The 25,240-nt window shown below is 35.3% G+C and overlaps 4 protein-coding genes across 4 annotated transcripts; 2 read left to right on the top strand and 2 right to left on the bottom strand.

Annotated features, from left to right (window-relative positions):
• Positions 1–1,648: 1,648 nt before the first annotated feature.
• LOC116290434 (uncharacterized) lies at positions 1,649–5,019 on the bottom strand. Its single transcript, XM_031697465.2, has 4 exons — positions 4,786–5,019; positions 4,318–4,546; positions 2,734–3,164; positions 1,649–2,320 (listed from the first exon to the last, which is right to left on the bottom strand). The coding sequence occupies exons 1-4, from the start codon at positions 4,930–4,932 to the stop codon at positions 2,180–2,182; spliced, it is 948 nt and encodes a 315-aa protein (XP_031553325.2). The 5' UTR covers positions 4,933–5,019; the 3' UTR covers positions 1,649–2,179.
• Positions 5,020–5,235: 216 nt separating this feature from the next.
• LOC116290417 (leucine-rich melanocyte differentiation-associated protein) lies at positions 5,236–9,854 on the top strand. The gene is made up of 6 exons (XM_031697443.2): positions 5,236–5,395; positions 5,792–5,892; positions 6,594–6,720; positions 7,156–7,295; positions 7,842–7,971; positions 8,359–9,854. The coding sequence occupies exons 1-6, from the start codon at positions 5,354–5,356 to the stop codon at positions 8,524–8,526; spliced, it is 708 nt and encodes a 235-aa protein (XP_031553303.1). The 5' UTR covers positions 5,236–5,353; the 3' UTR covers positions 8,527–9,854.
• A 459-nt stretch (positions 9,855–10,313) lies between these two features.
• Positions 10,314–10,673, top strand: LOC116290431 (protein FAM241B-like). Its single transcript, XM_031697462.1, has one exon. It carries the CDS (start codon positions 10,314–10,316, stop codon positions 10,671–10,673), a length of 360 nt encoding a protein of 119 aa, XP_031553322.1.
• Positions 10,674–12,162: 1,489 nt separating this feature from the next.
• Positions 12,163–25,022, bottom strand: LOC116290413 (wings apart-like protein homolog). Its single transcript, XM_031697434.2, has 19 exons — positions 24,425–25,022; positions 23,233–23,316; positions 22,832–22,978; positions 22,420–22,485; positions 21,537–21,716; positions 20,601–20,682; positions 20,183–20,276; positions 19,623–19,686; positions 19,188–19,299; positions 18,680–18,792; positions 18,123–18,199; positions 17,886–18,034; positions 17,325–17,392; positions 16,932–16,979; positions 16,131–16,356; positions 15,036–15,233; positions 14,181–14,269; positions 13,457–13,552; positions 12,163–12,736 (listed from the first exon to the last, which is right to left on the bottom strand). Exons 1-19 carry the CDS (start codon positions 24,875–24,877, stop codon positions 12,665–12,667), a joined length of 2,418 nt encoding a protein of 805 aa, XP_031553294.2. The 5' UTR covers positions 24,878–25,022; the 3' UTR covers positions 12,163–12,664.
• Between the last annotated feature and the right edge of the window lie 218 nt (positions 25,023–25,240).

Raw genomic sequence — 25,240 nt, 5'->3', positions numbered from 1 at the left:
ATGGACAAGTCTTTCAGTAGTATGGACGGAGATAAATTTACGAATACGAGCAATGTTACGCAAATGATAGAACGACGTCTTACAGATATTATTAACATGAGGAACCATTGACATCACAGAATCAAAGATTACGCCAATATTTCTTTCATTACGGGATGGTTTGATAACCTGAAAATGCCATCAAAATAAAGTTTTGTCATTCAGTTCATGAAATTTGAGTGTTATTTATTCATCCGATGTGTTTTAAGGGCAGTTTTTGGAGTTTGGTGTGATCAAGCTATGTGTGTGAGAGGGGAAGAAAGGGGGACAAGGCTTATTCCATACATCCGAAACCACAAATACTCAGGATAGGTAAACCTGTGAAATGTGTAACAGTCTGTAACCATTCTCATAAATATTCAAATATGCAAATTATATTTTTGACCATATTTGGAATATATCTGGATTCATGATCATGATCATGATTCACACTGGCTTCAGAGAAATTTCCTGAATTAATGTCAATGGAAAATACAGGATATCTACTGTGTGTTTGAAGCAAGAGGACATACATATCACTTTCTGACAATGATCAAAATTCATCAACAATATATTTGAATATTCTGGAACATCATACCACAGAAATATATCACAGCAATCATTATTGAATTGGCTGTCACAGATTTCAACCCCTTAATGAGTTTCTGTTTGTCTATAACCACTGAAATACATAAACAAGGCTCAAAATATATAACAAGGCTGCATGAATTAATGCATGGTCTAATATTCCATCACCAGAACAATGTCCAGCCTGAAAGGTTTCCACTTATAGGCCTGTCCGATCCTGGCCTAGCTCTTGGTCACATGTTGATCAGTCCAATCAGTATGGCTCAGATCAATTAATATATGGATATCACTTCCTTGGTTTTAAATAAATTATACACACAAAACAAAATAAAGAGAATTAAATAAATTAAAATATGCAATGTCATTTTAGTGAGCTTTCAAAAGGGAACTTCAGTAAAACATATACATTTAGACACAGTAAAAGATGACATAAATTATATAAGAAAATAATCACAATATAAAAGAATGGATTTTCACGTAGGAAAAAAATAAGCGTTTTGGGTCTCCTGTGGTATAGCACAAACTTGGTTCAAGATGAATATATTCAACTAAAAAGATCTACAAATCTCAATGAAAGCAAACGAAATTGGATGCCTTGCCCAATTCACTGACTAAATGAGTAACACATAAATGGAATAAATAGAATCATCTGAGCTTTTGAGTCTAGCCTATAAAGTCATGCAGAATCCAAGAACACCGTACACTTTAGTCCCGTTTTTGTCTTATTTAACGAGGGATATAAACTATTAGCATAGGGATGCAAACAAGTGGTATAAGGATACACATGTAGCACTACTTACCGGCACTCTAAAGTCCCCATGTTCTTGTGCAAAAAGACATAAATACAAGACACCTTCGGCAGCCATCTTGTTGTAGTTCATGTGGAAGACCGCTGGAATATGCACAGGAAGCCCGAACCAAAGAATTCAAAATCTAGGATGCTTTATAGCAAAAAATTCCGGTTTTCACTTAGACAAAATTTTAAGAAATGGCTTCCTTTTAAACTGGTATGTTGTGTTTTTGATAGAAAAACTAAACAATATTATTATAGAATATTGCTTTATTTATACCTACATAATATTTTTGTTTCCATGGTTACATAAAAAATACAAAAATATATACATGCCGGTGGTGTATTCTTGAGGTACAACCACATGACTCAAAATCCCTTGATATAAATAACAATGAAACAGTCATCATTCTAGTTGATCTAACAAGACAAGCTAATGAAGAATGCTTCGCTCAAATAAAATACTTTCATGGGAGACAAGAGAGGTCAACTTGGGGAACATGCACTCCTAGAATACATTTTTCAGATGAAAGTAATAAGGAATTAAAAACGTTACACAACATTCATTCTTGAGAAGACAATTCTTAAGTAGGCAAGTCCTAGTGGAAGATAAATTAGAATAATGAATGGATTACATTTTCACTTATGGGCATTATTCATACTCGCATGACAAGCATAGTGTATGAACCTTGGAAACTGAGACTACAAATTTTACATGTTTAGAATGCAATTTTGAAATGATGGAGAAATTGTAATATCGTAATGTGAATAATTTATTGATGACTAAACATCTATTGACAAAGAAAGTACAAATTTGTACACTATATTACATATTTCATATTTATTATTCTTTCTCAGCTTCTGTGGTATCATCAGGATTTTCACTTTCTTTTTCAGATGCATTTGCACCATCAGCTTGGACTCCTGAAGAAAAGTCAAAGATAACTTGTAAGCAACCAAAATAAATAAATGAATAAATAAACCTAATTTGTTTGTGAACAAACAGAAACGCAATCCACAGATGTAAGGAAAAATGTGACTAAAATAAATAAATATTTAACTTGGGTTAACATCTATTTCTATAGACCATTGGGGTTTGTTTTAATGTATACCAGTACTGGATCCCATTGCACTTCCCAATTCTTTTTTTTTTTTTTTTTTTTTTTTTTTTTGTTATATCCCTATATTTTTCAAAACAAATAAAATTATTGTAACCATCCTCCCAAGAAAGTTGTTGAGCCTCCTTCTCCTCCATGTCCCCTATGCCATGATAAATCAAAGGCCCCCTTAAGTTTAAGGTGTCTGTTTGTTGCTAAAAAGGTATAAAACAATATTACCTTCTGCAGCTTCCTTTTCTTCCTCTTGCTGTTCTTGTTTGTTCTCCTCTGCTTCTGTTTTTGGTTCCTCTGTTTCTGCCTTAGGCTCCTCTGATTGTTTTTGGGGTATTTCCTCCTCTGCATCTGTCTTGGGTTCCTCTGCATCTGTCTTGGTTTCCTCTGCATCTGTCTTGGGTTCCTCTGCTCCTGTCTTGGATTCCTCTGCTTCTGTTTTGGGTTCCTCTGCATCTGTCTTGGGTTCCTCTGCTTCTGTTTTGGGTTTCTCTGTTTCATTTGTTTCTTCTGTTTTTCTATTTGTTCATCTTTTTGAGGAGTCTCATTCGTATTCTCTTCATTTTCAGCTTCTTCACTTAGTGTTGGTAACTGACCTTCTTCCTTTGTAGTTGTGTCTTTGGTTTTGGCATCAGTGTCTGATGACTTTGCTTCTTCCTCTGAACATACAAAAAAAATGTCAATTGAAAGTCTGAAAATGACAAAAAAATATAATTCAAAGCAATAAAATTCAAGGAATTTTTAAAAATCTAGCCTGTCTAAAGATATAAAGCTAAGAATAACAAGTTAGGATTATACTCACTGTGATACATGACAAGACTATCAGTTGGTAAATCTTCCTATGTAATGTTCCTGTCTTGTTTTTCCTATCTGTTTCTAGTTGCCTTTCATTTGAAGTTACCAATTCCCAATACCATTGAACAATTGACTGTTAGAAGCATAGTTTGTGCTTACAAGAATTTGATGGCTTTATTAGTGAAAAACAAATCTGTATTTATTATATTTTATTGCTTTTAAGGCAAGATCAGGGCCACGAGTTTATTAGCATAGTTTTTGCTATTTAGTGCCACCCTCGTTAAAGAAAGGGTTTATCAGTTTATTTCTTTTCATTTTTTGAAACCCTAACATCATTGATAAATGTAACTATATACATTAATTTTGATTTCATTTACATTGATATCACATTTATCTATTTAGTCATCTTTTCTCTTATTTCATTTTTCTTCTACCTACACAGAATAAAGACAAGAGTTCAATGATGATGAAATCTAAACTCAGATCAATAATATAGCTGGACATGGCAATCAACAGTCCATCGGGACCATCAAGGACCCAAGGCTCCCCTTCCAGTCAGTCAAGATAAAGTAAAATTGGCAAAAGTACATCATTTGCTGTGTCATAACAGGGTGGGTGTTATAATCCTAACTATTTTAATTGGATAAGTAGAAACACAACACCAAGTGATTGGTTTGATGCATACACTGTTTTTTGTCTTTTTCCCACTGTGCATGACTGTGCTATATGGCAAAAACTACTAAAAGGCTTATTTTGCAAGGTTTTCATCTAGTCACACAGCATGAAAAATCCATACCGTGAGTCCTTGGCATGCTGTTATGAAATCTGCTCTTACTACCTGTCATTTTTCTGTATCATTCTGTAACTACAGATAATTAAATCCACAGGAATCCTGCATGAATCATTTAAATGTTGGTGCAGAAAGCAAGTTTTTTGGAGGAGCATGTGCCCCCCCTCCCCCTCTTTATGCTAGTGAAATGACACACACATGAACACACATTCAGACATATAACTTACGTTTTTCGTCTTCTTCCTCATCACCTTCAGCAACAGCCGGTAGTGTCCCAGATACTTCAGGCGGCATTGGTCTTGGTGCTGTGTCAACAACTACTTCTTCTTGAGCTGCCTTTTCATATGCTTCTTGTCGTGCAATTACCTCTGCTTCTTCCATCATTTTCATCTGTCGTTCCCTTTCATCCTTGGCAACCGTTCTCTCAAGTTCAAGAGCAGCTAATTCCTCTTTTTTCTAGATTGATAAAAAAATATTGATACATCAAAACTCAGACTAATAAAATGAAATAACAAATTTCATTTACAGGCATAAATCTTGGTTGAGTGCTGCAAGTATGGTTTGACTTTAAAATACTACGAAACAAACTATTAATTCGAATGATATCCATAGATGGATGCATTAAAGATTACATCTTAGTTTTTCTGAACTGGTAATGATATAAAATCATAAAAAAATAGTATTTTCATACTTACTTTGAGCTCAAAATCTCTATTTTCTACGTATTTTCTCAGCCAGTAAGCCAAGTACTCGATAGGATCTACTGGCCTTTTTTCAACAATTTCTGTCAAACCAATGGCCAAAGCTTCACCAACATGCTGTTTTAGATATTCAGAATCCATAACTCTTCATAAATAATACCTATTACTTTTAAAAAGTATAATTTTTGAGGTAAAACTTCACTAAATTTCCACTCCAACAACACAGAATCAATCTTATCTTGTTAGTTTCTATGGTGACAGGGCTTCACGCTGATTATAAACACTGAAGGCGCATTTACTTATAAGGCGGCTTATGATTGGACAGATGCAATAAAAATAGCCCAATCAGAAATCGTTTTACAAGGGAAATGTGTACGTCATCTTTTATAAGAGAAAATATTTGATTGGATGTATTCCACGACCCAATCAAGCGAGCTGTTATATCGGTAAGGCAAGATCATGTACACACACACACACAGATTTTGATTTTGGAGTTGACATCAATATTAGTGATGTTCAAAATTGAAGGAATAAAGCAACCAAAACAGACGTAAAAATACTCATGGAGAGCAATACGGACGGTATAGTACTTTGTGACAACCAGGTAGATATAATTGGGTCTCCAAATTAATAGAAATGACCTGGATTTCGTGATGGAGAGGAAGAACGACTGCAGGAACATCACATGACTGTAAAACGTGCTTCAAAACCCTGACCTTTGTTCTTTTTTTTCATCTTACTTTTCATTAGAAATCACTCTTTCGTTTTTGAACATTCTAAAAATTTCAATCATAGGTTATTTTGCTTTGAAGTCGTCTGGATATCCATTTAGTTATAATATTTAAAACAGCAATTAGTAAGGTGTGATACGTTTTTATTGAAGGCTTAAAATTATAAACAGAATCACTAATTTGACTAATTACTTGTAGTGTGAAAGTTCACACATATATGATGATCTGCTAAAAAGATTTTAATATGATTTATTAATTATTATTAATAGTTATCATTTATTGGCCAAGAAGCCGAGACTGTGCCAGGAATAATAGGGAGGAAGTATGGCAAACTGGTGACACGACTTGACCTGAGCTTCAATAATTTGAGGTATTTGCTCAGTAAAATATCTGGGGAAGAGGCCAGATGAATAGCAGTTCCTGGTCCCCTGGGTTGTTGGTTGGGCTGACTGCGACAGGTAATAACCTACTCAACCTACTCCCACTCATCCAGCCTTCTCTAATACTCCTAAAAGTTTCTCTGTTTTTCTTCATAATGGAACTCAAACTAATACAAAATACAGGGCTTATAGAATAACGGCCAGTAAGTTGTCATTCATGATGAGAGAGAGAGAGAGAGAGAAAGAGACAGAGAAAGAGAGAGAGTGAAAAGGAGAAAGAGAGAGAGTAGAGGGAAAGAGATATTTGGATATATATTTTAGGGGTATTATATGTTATTTTGAAAATACACGACCACATCAACAACGCTGTAAAATGTATCATGCCTAAATAATAATAATAATTATTATTATTATTATGTCCAGCCAAATTAGTTTTAACTCGGTCATACCTCCTTTCTGGCTTAACCTTACTGGTCAAAATGACCAACAAGGCAAAGTTTCAATTCTGGGCAGAGGTTGTGTGATATCTGGCTGTTTATTTTAATCCCTGAAATAATTTGTCATTTTCATAAAAAGTGGGAAGGTAAAGCCCCCAGCCCCCTGTTTCGCTGTCCCTGCTAATATACATATAGAAAACAACACATCCTAATTTTGAATATTCTTCCTTTTTTACTTTTTTTTTTAAATTTAGGACTTTAAATGGAATCAATAGCTTTGAACTGCTGGAGGAACTGATTCTAGATAACAATCAGCTAGGAGATGACCTTGAAATACCACCTCTTCCTCATCTCAAAACATTATCCATGAACAAGAATAAAATATCCTTTACTTAAAAAAGTGCTTTAAACATTCATGAATAATTAATAAGCATCAAGACCTATCAGGTCCTTCAGATCCATCACGTGCATGGATCTTTATACCTGATAATAGTTCAACATGGATATCTTTATATAGATTTTTAAATCTTTATAAAAGACCAAAAGAATACAAGAGCATTTCACGAATAAGGACCCTAAATGCTCAATATTATTCATGAATTTTTGAAGTCATTCAATAAACTCGCAGATCGTGTTTTATCAGGTCTAAAACCACTCGGCTATGCCATATGGTTTTAAACCTGATAAAACACTCTTGCTCGTTTATTAAACTATACTTAATATGGTATTTTCATTATTTTGAACCTTGCAAAACGAGTTGCCTATAATATGTTGTAATAATTTGACATCAACATTTTTTCTTGACATAATTCTCACTTAGTTAGTCTTGAAAAACTTTTGGAAGTTATTTGTAAAAACCTTCCAAACTTGACGTTCCTTAGTATGTTGGGTAATACGGCTTGTCCAAATGAACTCTCTGGTAATGATCAAGATGAAGAGGATTATCAGCGATACAGGTAAGAGAATAGGCTGCTGAGAGTGATAATTAGTATAGACCCCTTGTATGTGACGTCAAAGCAGCTCGATCTGGAGACAAAACAAAAGAATTACAATCTCCTGAGAATTGGAACCTATTGTTTTGGCCCCCAGATTGAGCTGCATTCCAAAGTGCTGCAAGGGGTCTGTTGTAAACATCATTATGTAGGGGCATGCAGACTTATGATTTTTACAACCATCACTCCCTCTACGGGGCTCTTCCGTGATGTTGACTCCATATGCACTATCACTACATTCTTTAATTACAACATACCAGTACAACACTCAACTCACATATTGATTTTTATGGAGGGAGGAAAACCAGAGAAAAACCCTTGTTGCTCGGGAGAGAACAAGACATCAAACAAGCTTAACTCACATTTGATCCAGTCCAAGCCAGGGCTCAATCCCAGACCACAGCACCACCAATGCCACCCATTTGGGCAAAGGTTTAAAGGCCCCTATTTTGTGCAATAATATTCTCTTATGAAGCATCTAGTAATTAACTCGCTTATTCCAAATCTTAGATATTATGTCTTGTACAAGTTACCCAAGCTAAAATTTCTTGACTCAAGACAAGTGAAGGAAGCAGAGAGACAAGAGGCTAAGAGAGTTGGTGTATTCATGAAGGTTGTAACCCCAACATTAGACAATATGGTAAGCAAGGAAGTTGATAATAATAGACCTATCCCGAATTTGCTTTACTGACCACGAAATAATGGTTTGAAGTCGAGACTGAACTTGATTCTTTTATTCATCAAGTTCAACTTTGACTTGAAACCATTGTTTCGTGACCAGTCAATCGAATTTCGGGATAGGTCTATTATAATACATAATGTGTGATATCATTTGAAATAAAAGTTTGGTAATCTTGTACCTTAATACCAGCTGAATTGTGTTGATTGACAATTTCAACAAATGGTAGACACTGACATTTTCTTTTTTTTTTTTTTTTTTTTTTTCCCAATTTTTTTCAGCTTCATATCTAGAATATTTCTTAAATTCTAAGCACAGTTTTTTTTAAATTTTCTTCTCAATTAACAGAAACCAGGTTTATCTGCTGATACAGATTATGATGGCTTTAAGTACACTCCACTTCCAAACGACACAACTACTCCAGGAAAACATCGTGGGACATTTGGGGAATGTCGTTATGTATACTATGGCAAGCATTCTGAAGGGAACAGGTTCATAAGAAATAACCACTTGTAACCTGGCATTAAGTATTTTAGTTCCATTTTAGCACTTTTCATGTTTCTGGTTTATCCAAACAACTCCTAATGTGACACAGCTTTTGCTAAATAATAATTAGGCTTCGATTGATTAAGTTTATCAATTTAAAAAGTTGAGAAAAAGTCTATTAAGATTTGGCTGTTGTGTCATAGCATTGAGCACTTGCAACAGAGCTAGGTTCCAGCTCGGTAAAAGCTTGAAAACCAATTAGAATTTTGAGGAGGGAGGAAACTGGAGAATTCAGAGAAAATCTCTCGAAGCACAGAAGACTTTACTCACATGACACCATTCCTGGGATTTGAACCTAGGATGCATGCACATTAGCACCACACACCACTCGTGCTTCCATCTTCTGACTACATCAACTCTAAATTCATACTTTTTTTGATAAATGGAGGCCAGATACCCAAGGTTTGAAAGTTGTCAAGGCCACCCAAACAAGAAACAGTAAAAAAATATATTTAATAACAGTTTATGACTCCCAGAAATCAGAGCTGTCGATGAATTAATTGCCATGCAGCCAGGTCAGTTAACGAAGGGCTAAAAAAACATGGCTCCTAGTTCCATATAGCTTTGAGGTTTTTTCCTGGTTCGTCTATGATTCTTGATTTTCTGTTGCATTTACTGTTGTCAAAGGGGATATTCTTGACATCGTTTTGTCAAAATACAGGCCTTGCATGAACTATTATTTTCCAGACTGTAATTAGTGAGGTTTTAGCTAATGTAACTCTTAGTTTTTGGTCATCAATGTTCGGTAAATTACTTTATTTCTATTTAAAGAAATGCATTACACCAGTGATGTCTGCATGAAATTATATTTAATTTGATAACATTTTCCTATTGATTTGTAGTAATTTTAAGAGCTGAGAGTCTCTTTCTGACTGTGATAAATCTGTACCATGAGTATAAATACTAAAAGCGTGCAATCTACAAAGCGTTGAATTATGCTAATTCTATTGTTTCCTTTTGTTTATTTCGTGCTAAGAAGTTAAAGTATTGCACGGTTTTAGTGTTTGTATAATTATTCTATTCATTTTATTTTGCACTTAATTACTGGTACATAACAGTGGAGTGCTGTAATTTTTAGTACCACATTATCAGTGCTAGTTATATTGATGGCGTTTCATTGATTTTGATGTTTTCATTGTATTTTTCAATAAAATTGCTTCTGTTTTTAGAAAAATATGTGAATATTGTGACTTATGCATAAATAGATAAATAATAGGTCAAGCTATAGATTTTAATTTTTAAAGTAGTTATACAATAATATTGAAATAAATTAGTTTTATATTTCATTCATAGTGCTATATATGCATCTTCATTGTTTGTGCTGCTAACAGACAGACAGACAGAAAAGTAAACTCTGACTGTACCCCATTCCCATAGCCTCCCTTGCAGGTGTCCTTAAGGACCATCCTAAAAATTCCTTCTTTAGGTTTCCCCCTTAGGACGTCTGCAAAGGAGGATTCCATTCCCACGAATTCACTTGGATGACCATAAACATTGGTCTTACAATGATAAAAAAAACTTCCATCTAAAATCTCTGGAATGATGTGACTCAGGGTAGGACAGGTCAGACCTCTTCAGTGAATTTGTTTTTTTGAGATAGCTCACACCCTATTTCCCCTCCACTGTGAAACGAGATCCCGAAAATTGCTCTTATTTTGGGTTACCTGTGGTATTTCCAGTCCCCAAACAGCGCGGCCACGTATAAACTGAGCAAGAAATAAATTCATTTACTGCTTTCTTTGGTCTATCATTCGAAAATGGTAACAATTATCAACGGAGAAATAGTGCAGGACAACGATCCAAGAGCTCAGGCTTACAAACAACGGAATAGAAGACCAGAATCTTTGACTGAACAAGGCGTACAAGGAGGTCCAAATAGCTTCAGTACAAGACAAAGACCCAATGGACCTAGTGTTTTGGGACAAGGGTCAATGCTCGATCAACTTAATAATAAACTACTCGATGCTGGTTTTCCGCGCTGGAATCTTGGACAAAACGTAGTACAACCGATTGTATCGGTCATCTTGTTATTAGCTCTTTTGCTGTTTGGTCTTAAAGGTCTTTTGATAGTCGGTTTTATCTGGTTCATGTTGAGGCACTCTGCTGGTCAGCAATGAAGATTGTCCTGCTGAAATGGCGGATAATGAAGGTGGATTCTAGCCAGACTTTCCCAGTTACTATCCATTGGAAGCAAAGGATGAGATGCTGATGACTTCATGATGTGGAGAAGGATATAAGAAGAAATCTGGGCAACAATGGCCAAACGTTTATAAAATTACAGCTGTATAAATAGTATAAATAATGAAAACAAAATACAAAACGTATAACTAAAAAAATAATAGCAGGTATAAGCTAGGCTTGCTCACTATTAGCAAATACTCCAGTTTCGAGTTCTTTTTTGCTCAGCCATAGTCTCGCTTGTGGCTTGAAATATTCAGCTATTCAACCAAAACCTGTGGCATTTTACAACTCGTATCGTTGCATAGTAGGTACATTCCCTACTATACAATGGACATTAACAGTAATGAAAGAAATGAACATATTTGTACTCAATCGAGGCAAACTGCAAATGGGAGTATTTCGAGGTTGAGAAAAATTGGGCCAAGTTGACATTGGAGTGCATTGTGGGACTGTTTCAGGCGACGCCATCTCTCCAAATTTGTCCCCTTAAGCAGTCCCACAATACGACATTGCAATGCCAACTCGATCCAGTTTTTTTCCTTAAACCTCAGAATGGCTAATTCCCAGTCATTCAAACTGCACATATTTCTAAAGACTCTTGAAAAACCTCACAATTTCAAGTGTTGTGATTCAATAGATCATAAAAAACTGCACCAGCAATGAACAAAACATATTTGTGGAAACATGAACGATCCAAAGCTATAAGGTAGTAACTGGATGACTATGAATTCATCACGACTTTTTTTACAATAATTTACGAATTTCTCATGCGCTGATTGGTTATTTTTTATTATCAATAAGAGGACAGACAGATAAAGCTGACGTCAACAATCGTTCGGTCTTTCTGTCAGTTGTTTTGATCACTAAAAACGAGAAGTTTTTATCATTTTTGTTATTGTAAAAAACAAATTGACATCAGCTTTTTATGTGTCTGTCCTCTTATTGACGATAAATTGTGTCATCACATTGTCTGGGCTACGCCTCATGGATTCACACTGCTTTGACAATGTAATGACACAATTTATCGTCACTAAGAGGACAGGCATAAAAAACTGATGTCAATTTGTTAAATTGACCTGAAAAGCCCAGACCAAGATCCATATCAGCTTTGAGCAATAATTTTTTTTCCCCGCAATGATAAAATACCTTATTACAAAAGGAATATATGGGGAATTGTGTATCATGAAAGTGATATTTGAAGTTATTAACATACCAATTTTTGCATTTGTTGTTCTTTGTCTCTGTACAATTTGGAGTCAATCTACAAGTATCACTAAAGTTATTCTTATGATACACAATTTCCCATACTTTCCTTTTGTAATAAGGTACAAGTAGTTGCTTGGGCTTCCTTTGGTTTGTAGTGACAGTGAGATGAGTGACATGATCACTGTCATGAACACAATAAAATGAAAAACTGTCCCACTATGAATATTAACGATGATCTTTATTTTGTCCACTGAAAAGGAAAAAATGGGACAAAAAAGATGGAAGTTTTATTGATAAGTAAAATTTCTAATGAATTATTGAACGACAATACATTATTAATTGAAAGATAATTCTAGCCTGCATAGGGGCACTTTGGAGAGGGGGCACTTCTCCTCCCTAGTCCTCCTTCCAAAAGTGCCACTACGCAGGCTAAGATAATTCACAAGAGTAGTACAGGATAGGACATTAAAAAGAAGGGTAATTTTGTTGGTAAATTTTGTACATGATAATCTTTGTTCCTGCAAAAATGTTTTTGCAGTGTTAAACACCCTACCTAGTGTCTATTCTCTATTGATTCATCACTGAAATGCATTACCAATTATTAGCACTGATATTATTTAAACTATACGGTTTTATGGAGTAAGTGAGGTCTTCATGAGCCAATAATAATATATGTACAATGTAAAATAATAGTTTATAAAACGTTGCATCTTGAATGATATTAATCTTTGCTTTCACAGCATTTCTGTAATACTTTTAGAATCCTCTCTATAGAATGTCCACTAGTTCCACTCTGTATAAAAAAAGAAAGCAATAATCAATGCACTTTTTTGCAAATTCATAGTGCTGTTCATTTAGAGTAAGTAATAGTAGACAATTTGACTCCCAAATAAGTGTTGACAACCTATCATTAGCATACCAACACCCTACTGTCTACCTCTGAACGCCCAATGATCACCTACCAACACCCTACTGGCCACCTACCAACACCCTACTGACAACCTACCAACACCCTACTAACAACCTACCAACACCTTACTGACCACCTACCAACACCTTACTGACAACCTACCAACACCCTACTGAGCAATCTACCAACACCCTACTGGCCAGCCACTAACACCCTACTGGCCACCTACCAACATCAAATGATCACCTACCAACACCCAATCATCACCTACCATCACCCTACTGACAACCTTCTGTCCACCTACCAATACCCTTCTATCCACCTACCAACACTCTACTGACAACCTACCAGCACCCTACTGACCACCTACCAACACCCTACTGACAACCTACCAACACCCTACTGACCATCAACCAACACCCTGCTGACCACCTACCATCACCCTACTGACAACCTACCATCACCCTACTGACCACCTACCAACACCCAACTGACCACCTACCAACACCCTACGGACCACCGATCAACACCCTACTGACAACCTACCAACACCCTACTTACCACCTAGTAGTGTTTCCAAATACTGTTCTAGTATTTACTTACAGTTAGTCTCATAAATCCTAGAAACTTTTTCAGAACATCTACAAGAAGTGTAAAGTCTTTATTTGGTAGTAGACTTCTGATGAGAGCTTCATTAGCCTGTTAATAACAATAGTATCATGAACCTCTGTTGCTGCTCCTGTCTTTGTTGTTCCTTTTGTCTGTCCTTGTTGCTATTCCTAGTCCTGCCCCCCCCTCTTGTCCCTTCAACATTCCCTTTTGATGCCACTTTCCGTAAGTCTAATCCAGTGAAAATCTCTATTGTCCTTTAGTAAGGACGCTCATGGGCATCGTTTGCGCACATCCTTTCAACACATGAATTTAGTGCTTTTTCAAATAAAAGAAAGAATCTAGTCTCCTAGCCCTTCTCTCCATTTAAAACGTGCATCTTATACTCATTAATAATTCATGAACTCATCGACCAACCAGGGTTTCTTATTTGTACCACATGCAGTAGTTTGAAACCCCCATCAAATATGACCGCAGCCATTTCAAAGTTCTAGTACTTTGAAATATTTCAAAGTCCTACTACTCGGACTTTGAAATATTTTAAAGTATAAAAGAGTATAAGATGTCGTGTTAAATACTTGTCACTGTATTCTATTCAGTATGCCGCATTTGAAATTACACTTGCATTTTGAAACCCCAATAGAATACAGCAACTCGTATTTGAAACATTACTTCAATGTCTCTGAGTTTCAAGTATTCAAAATATGAAGTCCTATACCTTGTTGTCTTTAAGAATACATCCCAACAGTAAAGCAACATAAGAAGCCACCATACTGTCCTCCATGTGCTTGCCTGCTATCTCCAACGCTAGAATAACAAGATGTTATTAGTACTGTAAGTGGATTAAATTCTACCTTGAGAATTATTTCTTTATCTAGGGTTTTCATTTTGAAATAACAGAAGAAAATGATGAACTGGCAGTCCTGGCAGGGTTTTTATTAAGTTTCGAAATAATAGGAGAAGATTATGGTGGTTTAAGCCACAGAATTTTACTCAGTTACTAGAACATTCTCCGACCTCCAACCTTTATGAAAATCCTGTTTCTCTGTCAGTGTTAGAGAAAACACTATCATCGATGATACTACTCTCGAAAGGATATTTTTCCCAAAATGATTAATGAACAAGAAGAACTATAGAGGCTTTGCACCATCACGTGATGGCAGCCATGACAGGAGGCACGACAATAGAGTCGTTCTCCCCTGGGAAACTGAATTCTTTCTCATGTAAATGAGATTAGACCAGATTCAATAAGCCTTTTCATAGTTTAAGAATCGATTCCACTGCGCATGCGATTTTATCCCGAATTTCTCACCTTCTTTTGTTTAATTAAGAACAGAAGAATGTTTAGACAAAAGAAGGTGAGAAATTCGGGATAAAATCGCATGCGCAGTGGAATCGATTCTTAAACTATGAAAAGGCTTATTGTTCCTGTCTCCTGTCATGGCTGCCATCACTTGATGGTGCAAAGCCTCTATAGGAGATGGCAAGAGCTTGAAAAATCATTGTGAAATTATTGTAAAATACTTGTGGGTTTCTTGATTACAGACTCAACAAATACAAACTTTAAGCTCACCTTTTCCAATTTCATCTTCCAAGTTTTGGTCATTTGATTTCTTGGTATCTTTTTCAATGGAAGATGACGATGAAGCAACTGCATCATTAATGGATTCGTTTTTCGTGCTTTCATTCATAGAAACATCAATTTCCTTGCCGCAAATCCAACCAAGTCCATCCTTTGTTGGCTGAAGAACTTGCTCTTCCTCAACTTCATCTTTATTTTTAAAATTTTGTATAAATTTTAATTCTGGCTGTCCATTAACCCAACTTCTAGCTAACCATCCCATCCATCTATCCTTTCCTTTTCACCCATCCATCCAATCTCATCCCTCCCATCTATATATTATTCATTCTACCCATCCATTCTTTCTATTCTTCTATCTAATTTATTTAATTACTCCTTTAATGTCCCTTTTATCCTCCTTGTCTTAACTTGGTCTTTTCCTATTGGCTACTTATCTCCTCACGTAGGTAATTTATGATACATACCTTACCATTCTATTCATTTTTACTTCATTACTCCGATAACGGACTTATGTCCAAAACATCAGTTAAGTATACCATTGTCTTACTTGATTTTCAAGCCAATAGTAATTTAATAATAATTTGATCATGATATTTCATTTAGAACCATCATTTGCACTTCTCTATACTCAAACTAATTTTATCTAAGTCACTTATAAAAATTGTGTCATACACCATTCTCATAATGGCTGACAAGCACACCAAAACGAGCACACCCAGTCATCTTGCAAGGCTGAGCAAGGCTGCTCATACAAAATAAAGGTGGATAGCGGGAATTCAGGTCAAAACAAAACGTCAGTTTCTATACTTTTCTTTACTTTCCTTCTATAAACACATTTTATGGGCTTTTATATCTTCTATTGTAAACTAATGACTGGTTGACCTTGTTTTCGTGCACTTGTCAGCCATTATGAGAACGGTGTATGCTACTACAGCTTTTGATATTCTACAAACACTGATATTTCAAAGGATTGTTGTAAAAATGATTTGCAACTACCGAGTTCACAGAATATTTAAAACCGCTGTAATTCATCCCTTCAATTCATCCATTTATCCATCCATAAAGCATTGTTCTCCCTCTACCTACCTTCTGGTGAAAGTGCGTTGGTCATTTGATCAGTATCCCTAGATGCCCGCTCCCTTACAATAAATAACTGCATGAAAGCTTCGATGGATCCCACCAGACCATCAGAATCAGTTATACTATCAGTACTAGTGTTCTGGCTCTCATGAAAGGGGTCTGTTTTCAGGCGTACTAGAGTTGATATGTTCTGTTTACTGTGTTCCACCAGGTTAATCAATAAACCAAGTCCCTATTTAAAACAAATATACATCAATACATAGTTGTTTTTGAAAGAAAAAGGTTGGCGAAGGTTTTGTTTCATGCTGCCTACCAAGCCCAAAATGCACTAATGTAGTAGCCTGCTTTGCAAACTCTACTCTTTATGCTAAAAAAATCCAGTTTGTGAAGTGATGTGAATTCAATCATTAAAAGGTCTGGAATTTTCCAATATTATTTTGTCTGCAGGTTCTCCAGCATATTTTCTTCTGTGCAAACATTATTTACATATAATCAATAAATACATTTCAAGCGCAACACAAACTTCAACAACGTTTTTTAAAATATTATTAGCTGGATGCATGCACTGCTGCAGTGCTCTCTGCAACTGCTGTGTAGTTTGCACCTTGGGTTGTGGGTTTAATTTTTAACTGAGCCACATATGTGAGTTATAAGTTTATATAATGTGCCTTGCCACAAGGTTTTTCTCTGGATTGTCCAGTTTTCTTCGCTTCGTAAAAAATCAACACGTGAGTCAAGTGCCATGTGTTGTAAATAGTGATTATAGTCCTAGTTAGTAGAGGCAGTGGCAGTATGATCAAGTCTTACCAATACATGCAGATCAAATCTCTTGCTTGCTTCAATGTACTGGGGTAACTGTTAAAATATGTTAATGTTGAATTAATGAATCTATTAATCAATAATAGACCTTATTTGTGGTGTGACAATGTTTCCCAATTCAGCGTGACGAACCTCCAGGGGATTCATTTTCTTTTGCTTTTACTCTTCAAAAAATTCATGAGTATCCCAAAGGATAAAAAAGGAATAACGATGATATCCCAACGAGTTTCAAAACAATAGCTCTTCATTCCCCTAGAGGTTTGTCACACTGAATTGGGAAAACATTGTCACACCACGAATAAGGTCTATTAGATAATGTATATAAAAATCATATTCAAGAAATAGAATGATCATATATACATTTCTATTTTTGCAACTTACTTGTAAAACACAAAACAAAAGAGAACATAAAAGTCCTTCTTGTTGACCAATTAAATTGCTTCCTTCGTCTGAAAAGGGAAATTGTACCTAGTTATTGTGACATAGGGAAGAAGGGAAAATAATGAGAAGACAAGGAAGAGAAATGGAATGAGATAAAATGAAGTTAGGAAAGGAAGTTAGGAAAGGAATCAAAACAAATCGAAAGGAAAGGGAAAGGAGTGAAACGGAAAAGAAGGAAAAGAAGGATAAAGGAAATGAAAGGAAAGGACAGGTAGAAGTGGAATGAAAAGGGATGCAAGAAATCAAAAATGATGAAGGGAAGGAAGTGAAATGAAACAAAGATAGGAAAGGAATAAAATGAAAAGGGAAGAAAATGGAAAGGGAAGAAAATGGAAAGGGAAGAAAATGGAAAGGGAAGAAAAAAAATGAAAAGGAAATGATTTGAAAGAAAAAAAAATACCTTCAAGGTTTTTAAATGGAATATGATGTTCTTAACAATTAGACAATAAATTTTATATAACAAATTGTTTGCAAAGGTAAGTATTAAATGGAACTACTTACCACAGTCATGTGAAAGATTTAGAAAAACTTTAAGAACATTGAAGAGACAATCTTCTGCAGTTGCTTCATTATGGATGTATAAGTCACTAGAGGAAGACCCTCCAGCCCCAAGACCTTCTGTAATTGTACTCACACACAGCTTTGTAAACCTTAGTAACGACAGATTGAAAAAAAGAAAGATAAGTTTTCTTGTAGGAGTGGCTGTCCATTACCAAATTAATATCCTGATAATATTACCTTGCCAGATCTCCAGCTAATCGACCTTTTTTGTATTGAATTAGATACTTTTGATTGGCAGCATCTTCATAAGTGATCTGAAATGTTTATTCAAAAATAAAGCTTCCAGCAACTTTACATTTACTTAATTAATATACATGCATAAAAAAACTATTAAGACAAGAAAATTTGAAAAATTTACTAAACCTTCCTGCTAGCAGAGCCTATTTTCCTTTTGTTTTGGTGGAGGGAGAAAATAGACTCTGCCGATGTAGGATGTTATACTTGTTGCACCTGCGTGGCGTAACTTAGCAATGCTGTCATGAATTTGACAGCCGCTCTCGTCAAACAACATTTGGCACCATGGTGCGTTACATTTGCTCATGCGCACTACATGTACACGATTAAAAACTGATTTTTTAACTGGTTTTGTTTGTCCACAATCGTGGATGGTGGTGTACTTTATCAAAGGAAACTCTCTACATCGGCAGAGTTCCTCTCCCTCCTCCCCGCCTAAAAAAAGGGAGAGAAAGAGGAGAGACTCTGCTAGCAGGGAAACAAAACCTTGAAAAACTTACATTTTCTAATAATTTTAAAGTCTTGTTGATTCTCTGTATTTTGGCTTGTGAGTCTTGGTCTCTCTGGATATAGTTCCCATGCACTTCCACAAGCCAATCAACACATTCAGTCACTATGAAACAAAAACAGTGATTATCAAAATATTTATATAAATATTTATTATGTAATGTTTTTCCATTTCAGACTACGTGTCATTCCCTTGAGTATGATTTCTTTATTTAGCAGTTGCGCATGAGAAGACACATGAACATGAATACAATTCAAATGAATAATCTTATTCTCAAGAGAATGCAATCTGGTCTTAAATGGGAAAACATTACATGCGAACTAAAAAGCCTTTCTTGGTGTGTTTCATTTTAAGATTTTAAAGTGTTTACAGGTAATGTTGTATTATTTTACTGATGGTGTTTGTGAATATTTTGATGCTGCAATGCGGCTAGCATCTGTAATCAGATATCAATGGTCTTTTACTAATTCCAAACAAGGCAATTGAGCAGGTTTACTCACCAGCATCCACAATATGATCAAGACCACCTAATGTTCTTATTTCTTCTTTGAACCATGCGCCAGCCCTCTCTGATGTGATAGACAGAAGAGATTCTCTTGCAAGTGATGATGCCTGGTAAACAGCAAAGAATATGATATCTATTTATTACAAGAAGTATAAAAGAACATAAAAAGAAAATGACAAGTGTTGCAAAAGAATGAGATTTTTTTATTGTACTGTAATGGAAAGAATGGAATAAGAATGAGATTAGAATGGAAAACAAATGATATGTAAATGATATAAGAATGGGATTAGACTAAAATAAAAATGGAATTAGAATGGGATAAGGATGAGATAAGGAATGGGAAAGGAATAAGAATGTGAAAACATGGGATATGAATGGGATAATTTCAGGAGTTAAAAAATAAGGTGGCAAAAATTATTCAACAACTTACACTGATATCTTTTAAGTCCAGATAAGCACCTGGTATTCTGTTAATGTGTTTCTCAAACATTGTCCTGACAGGAAAAAAAACAAAAACTCAGACACCACAAGTTAAGACTATCACAGTATACATGGAACAAAGATATTCCAGGAACATAGGTATTCCAGGACCAGCTCATTAGTAGAGACCACAGGTTTGATGGCACAGGTTTGCAGTTGAAGAATATGAAAGCATGACATTTTGAAAAATTGGTCTTACTAATAAATAGAGGATATTACATGGGCGAGTGGAGATACGAATTTTATCTTCAAGTGTTCATTCAACAGCGATATCTTCACGTGTGAAAGATATGGTATCTTCCACTGGTGAAAGATATCAAGTTTTGGACACTAAACCTGGTATTTCATCGATATCTATATAATAAAAGGACATTACATTCAAATTTTCCATGTCAACATTTAGCAAAATTGCAAAGTTTTGCAGAGATTGAAAAATAAAAGTATCAAAAATTATAATAATTAATAATTAATAAATTATTAATTAATTATTAATTAATTGATAATTTATACCTGGCTTTTTGAACATAGGATTTATATTTCTTGTCCTCTATGTCTTCAGAATCTTCATCGACTTCAGGAACAGACAGAAATTTCATCATCATTTCTTCGAAAAATATGAAATAAACCATCATTTTTAAAAACAATACAAAATCCATGAAATCTATAGAGCTTTTAAAACTAGTATTATTTCTGCATCAACCTGATCTAAGTCATTTAAAAAATGAATATCAATGGTAATATTATAGTATGATGTTATTCAACAATTATTGGCCGAGAATAATTTTTTCCAGTAACAGCAACAAAGCGGCCAGCCGCCATTTTGGATTATCGCTGGAGGTGATTATCATGTTATAGTGTGAGTTTCTCAACCAATCAGAGTATTTTTACTAAAGTATAAGAAGTTAAGATTCCAAACCACAGAACGTACCTAGAACAAACTTGTCTAGGTCAATATTTTGCTTATCTTGTGTGAGGACATACATGATTGCAGATGTACAAAGAGCTAAATTCTGTTCAAAAACAAGAAGTTGAATTAAATTAGATTGGAGATGATTTTGTTGAGACAGAAAGTGAAAAAGGTTAGGAATGATATGTTAAGGGAGTCCCATTATTTAAAATTCTTTAGGGGGCCAGGGAAAAGTATGAGGATTGAGATACAGTGAAAGTCCTCCATGATATTGATCCCAAAGGGCCAAAGTGTCATTCCATAATATATCTCTGGGTCAAGTCTATGAAACAAAAAATGTATGGTGATTTTGCAAGGACCCCAATATATGTCGCTCCATAATTTTGATGTGTCTACAGGTAATATAGACGTATCCGTAATATGAACTCAGGTGTCCGTAATTAGAAGTTCCACGTTATAAAACAGGGTAAAATCGTATTACTGTGCTACGTATCGTACTGTGAACACTTCTTATAAGTTTCTTCTTTGATTTCTTTTTGACATCTTTTTGACAAGTTTTAATTGTGCTCTCTACCACTAACCAATTAGACATGGGCGCTTCACCTTGATGTTTCAATAGGCAGAGTTTGTACATAGACATAACCATTTCGAAACATCAAAGTGGGGCACCCAAACATTTCGATCAAGTTCGTTCTGATTGGCTGGTTCAGACAATATTTCATGCATAATGGAAACTAATTAGCAGCTCAGTTCACTAGTTTTTGGCAAAATCGCCGAACATTAAACAAATAACATAATTAGTTAGCGGTAAAGAGAACGATTAAAACTTGCACCCACCCTCTTTTTCCTTCTTTCTTGTATTATTATCATTTTTTTCTTTAGTATGTTCTGTTAATTATTCTGTTCATTGAAGGCCTGGCAATAAAGCTGTTAACAAAACAACAACAAAAACCATACCTTACTAGTGTGAGCGTCATGAAGCTGTTTAAAAATCTTAGGAATAAAACCATGTGCTCGCAGGTTTATTCTAAAACTGGCAGTAGTGCAGCGTGATGCTATCTCTAGGGCACTTAAACATCTTGTTGCTAAGTTACCAGACTGTATACCATCTAGTAAGTATTCAATGTCGTCAAAAAACTGGAAAAAACGAATATACAAGTCAATCAAGAGAATTGCCCTATTTCATAATGACATCACAGTTTGTTTACATCGGCTAAAATGATAGAAATTTAGGCTGAATTCTTTCGAGATATTTAGTGTACTATTTAGTTGTTCTTGCCTTCACCAGCTCATAAACCAAATTTCATTGCAATAAGCCTGAAGCGAGATGACGTTTTACCCCCGTCTCTAGACCATAATCCTTTTCACACTGCTTTTGTTCTTTAATTATGACTATTGTTCCTGTATTCTCTAAGGAATCAAAAATTTTAATATGAAAGAATTTTTAAAACTATTATGGTCTAGAGACGGGGGTAAAACGTCATCTCGCTTCAGGCTTATTTAAGATGTGTTGTTGTCATTCCATCCCCCTCCAGCGACCCTGATCCCTAGCGTTAAAACAATAGTTTGTTTTGATGTGACATCATTATAAAATAGTGTTATGGTCAAAAACTTTAATCCCCTACTGTACTTTTGAGTTCTCTTTTGCTCAGCCTTTATTGCCTCTGTGGTGCATTAAAATATTCAGCCATTCATTCAAAACCTGTGGCATTTTAATCAACTTGTATTGTTATGTAGTACATTCCTTACAAACATTACAATTACTGGCCCCTTCCATTTTGCTTATTTATTTCTTATTCACTTTTAAGATGAAGTTTTTAAAAATTCATTCTTTCATTACCTCTTGATCTTCTCCGGACATCAAACACTCCGACATTTTCTTTACATTTCGAATAACTGTGAAAAGCTGGAAAATATTCAAAGAATATAAAACTATGGTTATTATGATTAATACCGTAAATGTTACACCGAGAAAGTTAAGCATTGTTGTATTTGTTATTCGTAGTTGTTTAATTTAGACACTAATTCAAGGCTAACCCTGATTAAACGAGTCTGCAATCAGATAACACAGCAGTAATAGACCTATCCCAAATTTGCTTGACTGGTCACAAAACAATGGTTTCAAGTCGAGGTTGAACTTAATGAATAAGAGAATCAAGTTCAGTCTTGACTTCAAACCATTGTTTCGTGGTCAGTCAAGCGAATTCGGGATAGGTCTATTTGGAACATAAAAAAAGTATATTATCACTCACAGGTTTTTCAGTCCTTTTGACTCTTATGACACCCTGTTGATCAACCTTCTTAGTCCCTTGTGGCCATGATGATGATCTCATTACAGCTGGGACTTCTGGGGAAGATTCTTCTGGGGATTCTTCATCACTTAGATTTGCAGTCGTTGGCTAAAACATACAGTAAGAATACATTATCGTGGCAATTTCTTATACCCTATATAGCAATGGTTTCATTGTTTTTGGATTTACACCTTGCCACATTGTTACAGTGTGATAGTCCCAGGGGAGTTGATTTGCTGTATTTAAAGACCATTGTTAGGGGTGACCGACATCAGAGAGAGGATTTAATAAAGTAAAGGGTTTGAACCCAGGATTGTATGATGAGTGTCAAGTGTGATGGTCCAGAGCAAGTTGTGTCTTACCAAAGCTGAAAGCCGCCGCAGATCTTTATTTTTTTGAGGAGAAAGTGATTTATCGTTGTTCTTCAGGAAGCTCTTGAAAGGAGACTGCAGATTTAAAAAAATACAGTAATAATTTCAGAATGAACTATTACATGTTATTCAATATATTACCCCATTTTAAAAAATAAATACAGGTAAATAAATAAATGGGGATTTTGTGGAAGGAAGACAGAGTTAATAATGGCTCTAATGGACTGATATTTTATCATATTTCTGTCCTTATTTGTATAGGAAATCGCACGATCTCGAGTACAATTTGGAAATTAATAGACATGAGTAATGTTTTGAAAGCTCTTGTAATTGCATGAGCCTTTAGGCGAGAAAGAACTTTCAAAACATTACGAGTGTCTATTAATTCCAAATTGTACGAGAAGATCGTGTGATTTTTTGTTTATAGTTCACTCAACAAAATTTCAGTAAAAAATCTGAAGCGACACCGTTCATCTTTATCTATTTGGCGGCCGATTTTCAGTCCATCGTGCAACTGAAATCCTTAAAAAAGATTAGTTCTTACAGCTATAAAATTTTATTTATATGTTTCTTAAGTACAAAATGATGGAAAATAATTGTTTTGACATTGTTTTGGCCGTGTTGCCATAGCAGCTTAATTAGGTACTCCTACGGAGTACAATTAACACTATAATTGTACTCCTCTCAACCAATCTGAGTCGAGTACTTTTGTTGAGTGTACTATAAGAAAATAAATAGCTGTTTAGGGACCCCTGTTGCTAAACACACACATACTAATTAATAATGCTCGTGGCATTGCAGGTTGACAAAGCATTAAACAATCCAGTATAAAATTACAGCACCAGTGCACGAAAACTTACAATAAATAACACTGATAACTCCTCTCGAAAAAGATAATGTTTGCCGAGCTTGTCTATGATAATGATTAATGATGATTTTTACGTTTACATGACTAGTTTACATGTGTACTGAGTATCTCTGGACAATAAGCATGACTAATCACGTGTGAGCATAAAAAGACAAATAGAAAAAAACATTGGTTTGCAAACGGGTTATTATAGTAAATATAGTGTTCGATGTATACATTTAAAGGAGAGTATCGTCAAAACACGCAAAAAATACGAGAAAATGCAACTCAAAACACTGTACTACTGTTATGCAACTAGAGCATTGAGCAACTTACAGATGAGGAAGGTTTTGCATTTTTGCTTTTTCTTCCACTTGATTTCGAAGACGATTCACCCAGCTCTTGCGAACTACTATAAGCTTCATCATCAGTGCTTTTATCGGACGGTACTATAGTTTTCTGCGAACTAGTTTGACTACTTGGTAAGGACAAGTCCTCTTCATCTGTGAAGGCAAAAGGATCGTGTTCGTCTATCGCTGGCAGCACTTTTGCTCTCTTGGAACTCTTTGGTCCATTTTTAACAGGCGAATTCTCTTGTGTCTTAGCTACAGCTTTATGCACTCTAGACCAGGAGGACTTCTTTGGCATAGTAGAGATTAAAGAAGACTCGGAAGATTTATTATCATCGTCGCTCGTCGTCCCTTCATCTTGGACTTCGTCAAATATCTTTGAACTTTTACACACTCTTTTACGAGCTCTGCTGTAGGTTTTCCCGGTGTATTTTGGCATGAGTTCGTTAGAATTATTCCCGTAGAGCTCAGTTTGTTGGATAATAAGGATGTAGTCTTGCTAAAAGTATAAAAACCATGGTCTCAAACTCATGGTATTTTGGTTTTTCGTTTCTTCTTCGGGATTCTAATTTACCGGGAACTGAGTGCGCATTACTTTAGGCGGCTTTGCACTGACCTGGGAGGCGTGCGGGCGCCGTAGACGGAGATTTGGCGGGAAAAAGCTGTACATTTTTGTTAAAATGTGTTCAAAATTCGTAAAAATGATGCTGCTTTACCAAGATGATAGCGTGAGTTTTGTTAGTTGGACTTCCTAGCTCAGTTAGGCCAGGGAAATAGTATTTATGAAGTTTTTTTGGTTTAC

The sequence above is a fragment of the Actinia tenebrosa genome, unplaced genomic scaffold (assembly GCF_029948245.1).
Source record: "Actinia tenebrosa isolate PJP-AT-01 unplaced genomic scaffold, QUT_ActTen_1.0 PGA_scaffold13__45_contigs__length_12533684, whole genome shotgun sequence".
In the NCBI taxonomy this organism is placed as follows: Eukaryota; Metazoa; Cnidaria; class Anthozoa; order Actiniaria; family Actiniidae; genus Actinia; species Actinia tenebrosa.
The sequence above is the reverse complement of the archived record's forward strand: the minus strand, read 5'-3'. Positions and strand labels throughout refer to the sequence as shown.

What these genes read in the sequence shown, in the direction of transcription:
- LOC116290413 (XM_031697434.2), bottom strand. Translation starts at nt 24,877, where the DNA reads ATGCCAAAATACACCGGGAAAACCTACAGCAGAGCTCGTAAAAGAGTG. An exon ending in TGCGGCGGCTTTCAGCTTTG is followed by an intron (nt 22,979 to 23,232) that starts GTAAGACACAAC and finishes TGTATGTTTTAG; the next exon opens with CCAACGACTGCAAATCTAAG. An exon ending in AAATCTTTCACATGACTGTG is followed by an intron (nt 17,393 to 17,885) that starts GTAAGTAGTTCC and finishes TTCCCTTTTCAG; the next exon opens with ACGAAGGAAGCAATTTAATT.
- LOC116290434 (XM_031697465.2), bottom strand. Translation starts at nt 4,932, where the DNA reads ATGGATTCTGAATATCTAAAACAGCATGTTGGTGAAGCTTTGGCCATT. An exon ending in ATAGAGATTTTGAGCTCAAA is followed by an intron (nt 4,547 to 4,785) that starts GTAAGTATGAAA and finishes TTATCAATCTAG; the next exon opens with AAAAAAGAGGAATTAGCTGC. An exon ending in AGAAAAGGAAGCTGCAGAAG is followed by an intron (nt 2,321 to 2,733) that starts GTAATATTGTTT and finishes ACTTTTCTTCAG; the next exon opens with GAGTCCAAGCTGATGGTGCA.
- LOC116290417 (XM_031697443.2), top strand. Translation starts at nt 5,354, where the DNA reads ATGGAGAGCAATACGGACGGTATAGTACTTTGTGACAACCAG. An exon ending in TATCCATGAACAAGAATAAA is followed by an intron (nt 6,721 to 7,155) that starts ATATCCTTTACT and finishes CATAATTCTCAC; the next exon opens with TTAGTTAGTCTTGAAAAACT. An exon ending in GAGGATTATCAGCGATACAG is followed by an intron (nt 7,296 to 7,841) that starts GTAAGAGAATAG and finishes TCCAAATCTTAG; the next exon opens with ATATTATGTCTTGTACAAGT.
- LOC116290431 (XM_031697462.1), top strand. Translation starts at nt 10,314, where the DNA reads ATGGTAACAATTATCAACGGAGAAATAGTGCAGGACAACGATCCAAGA.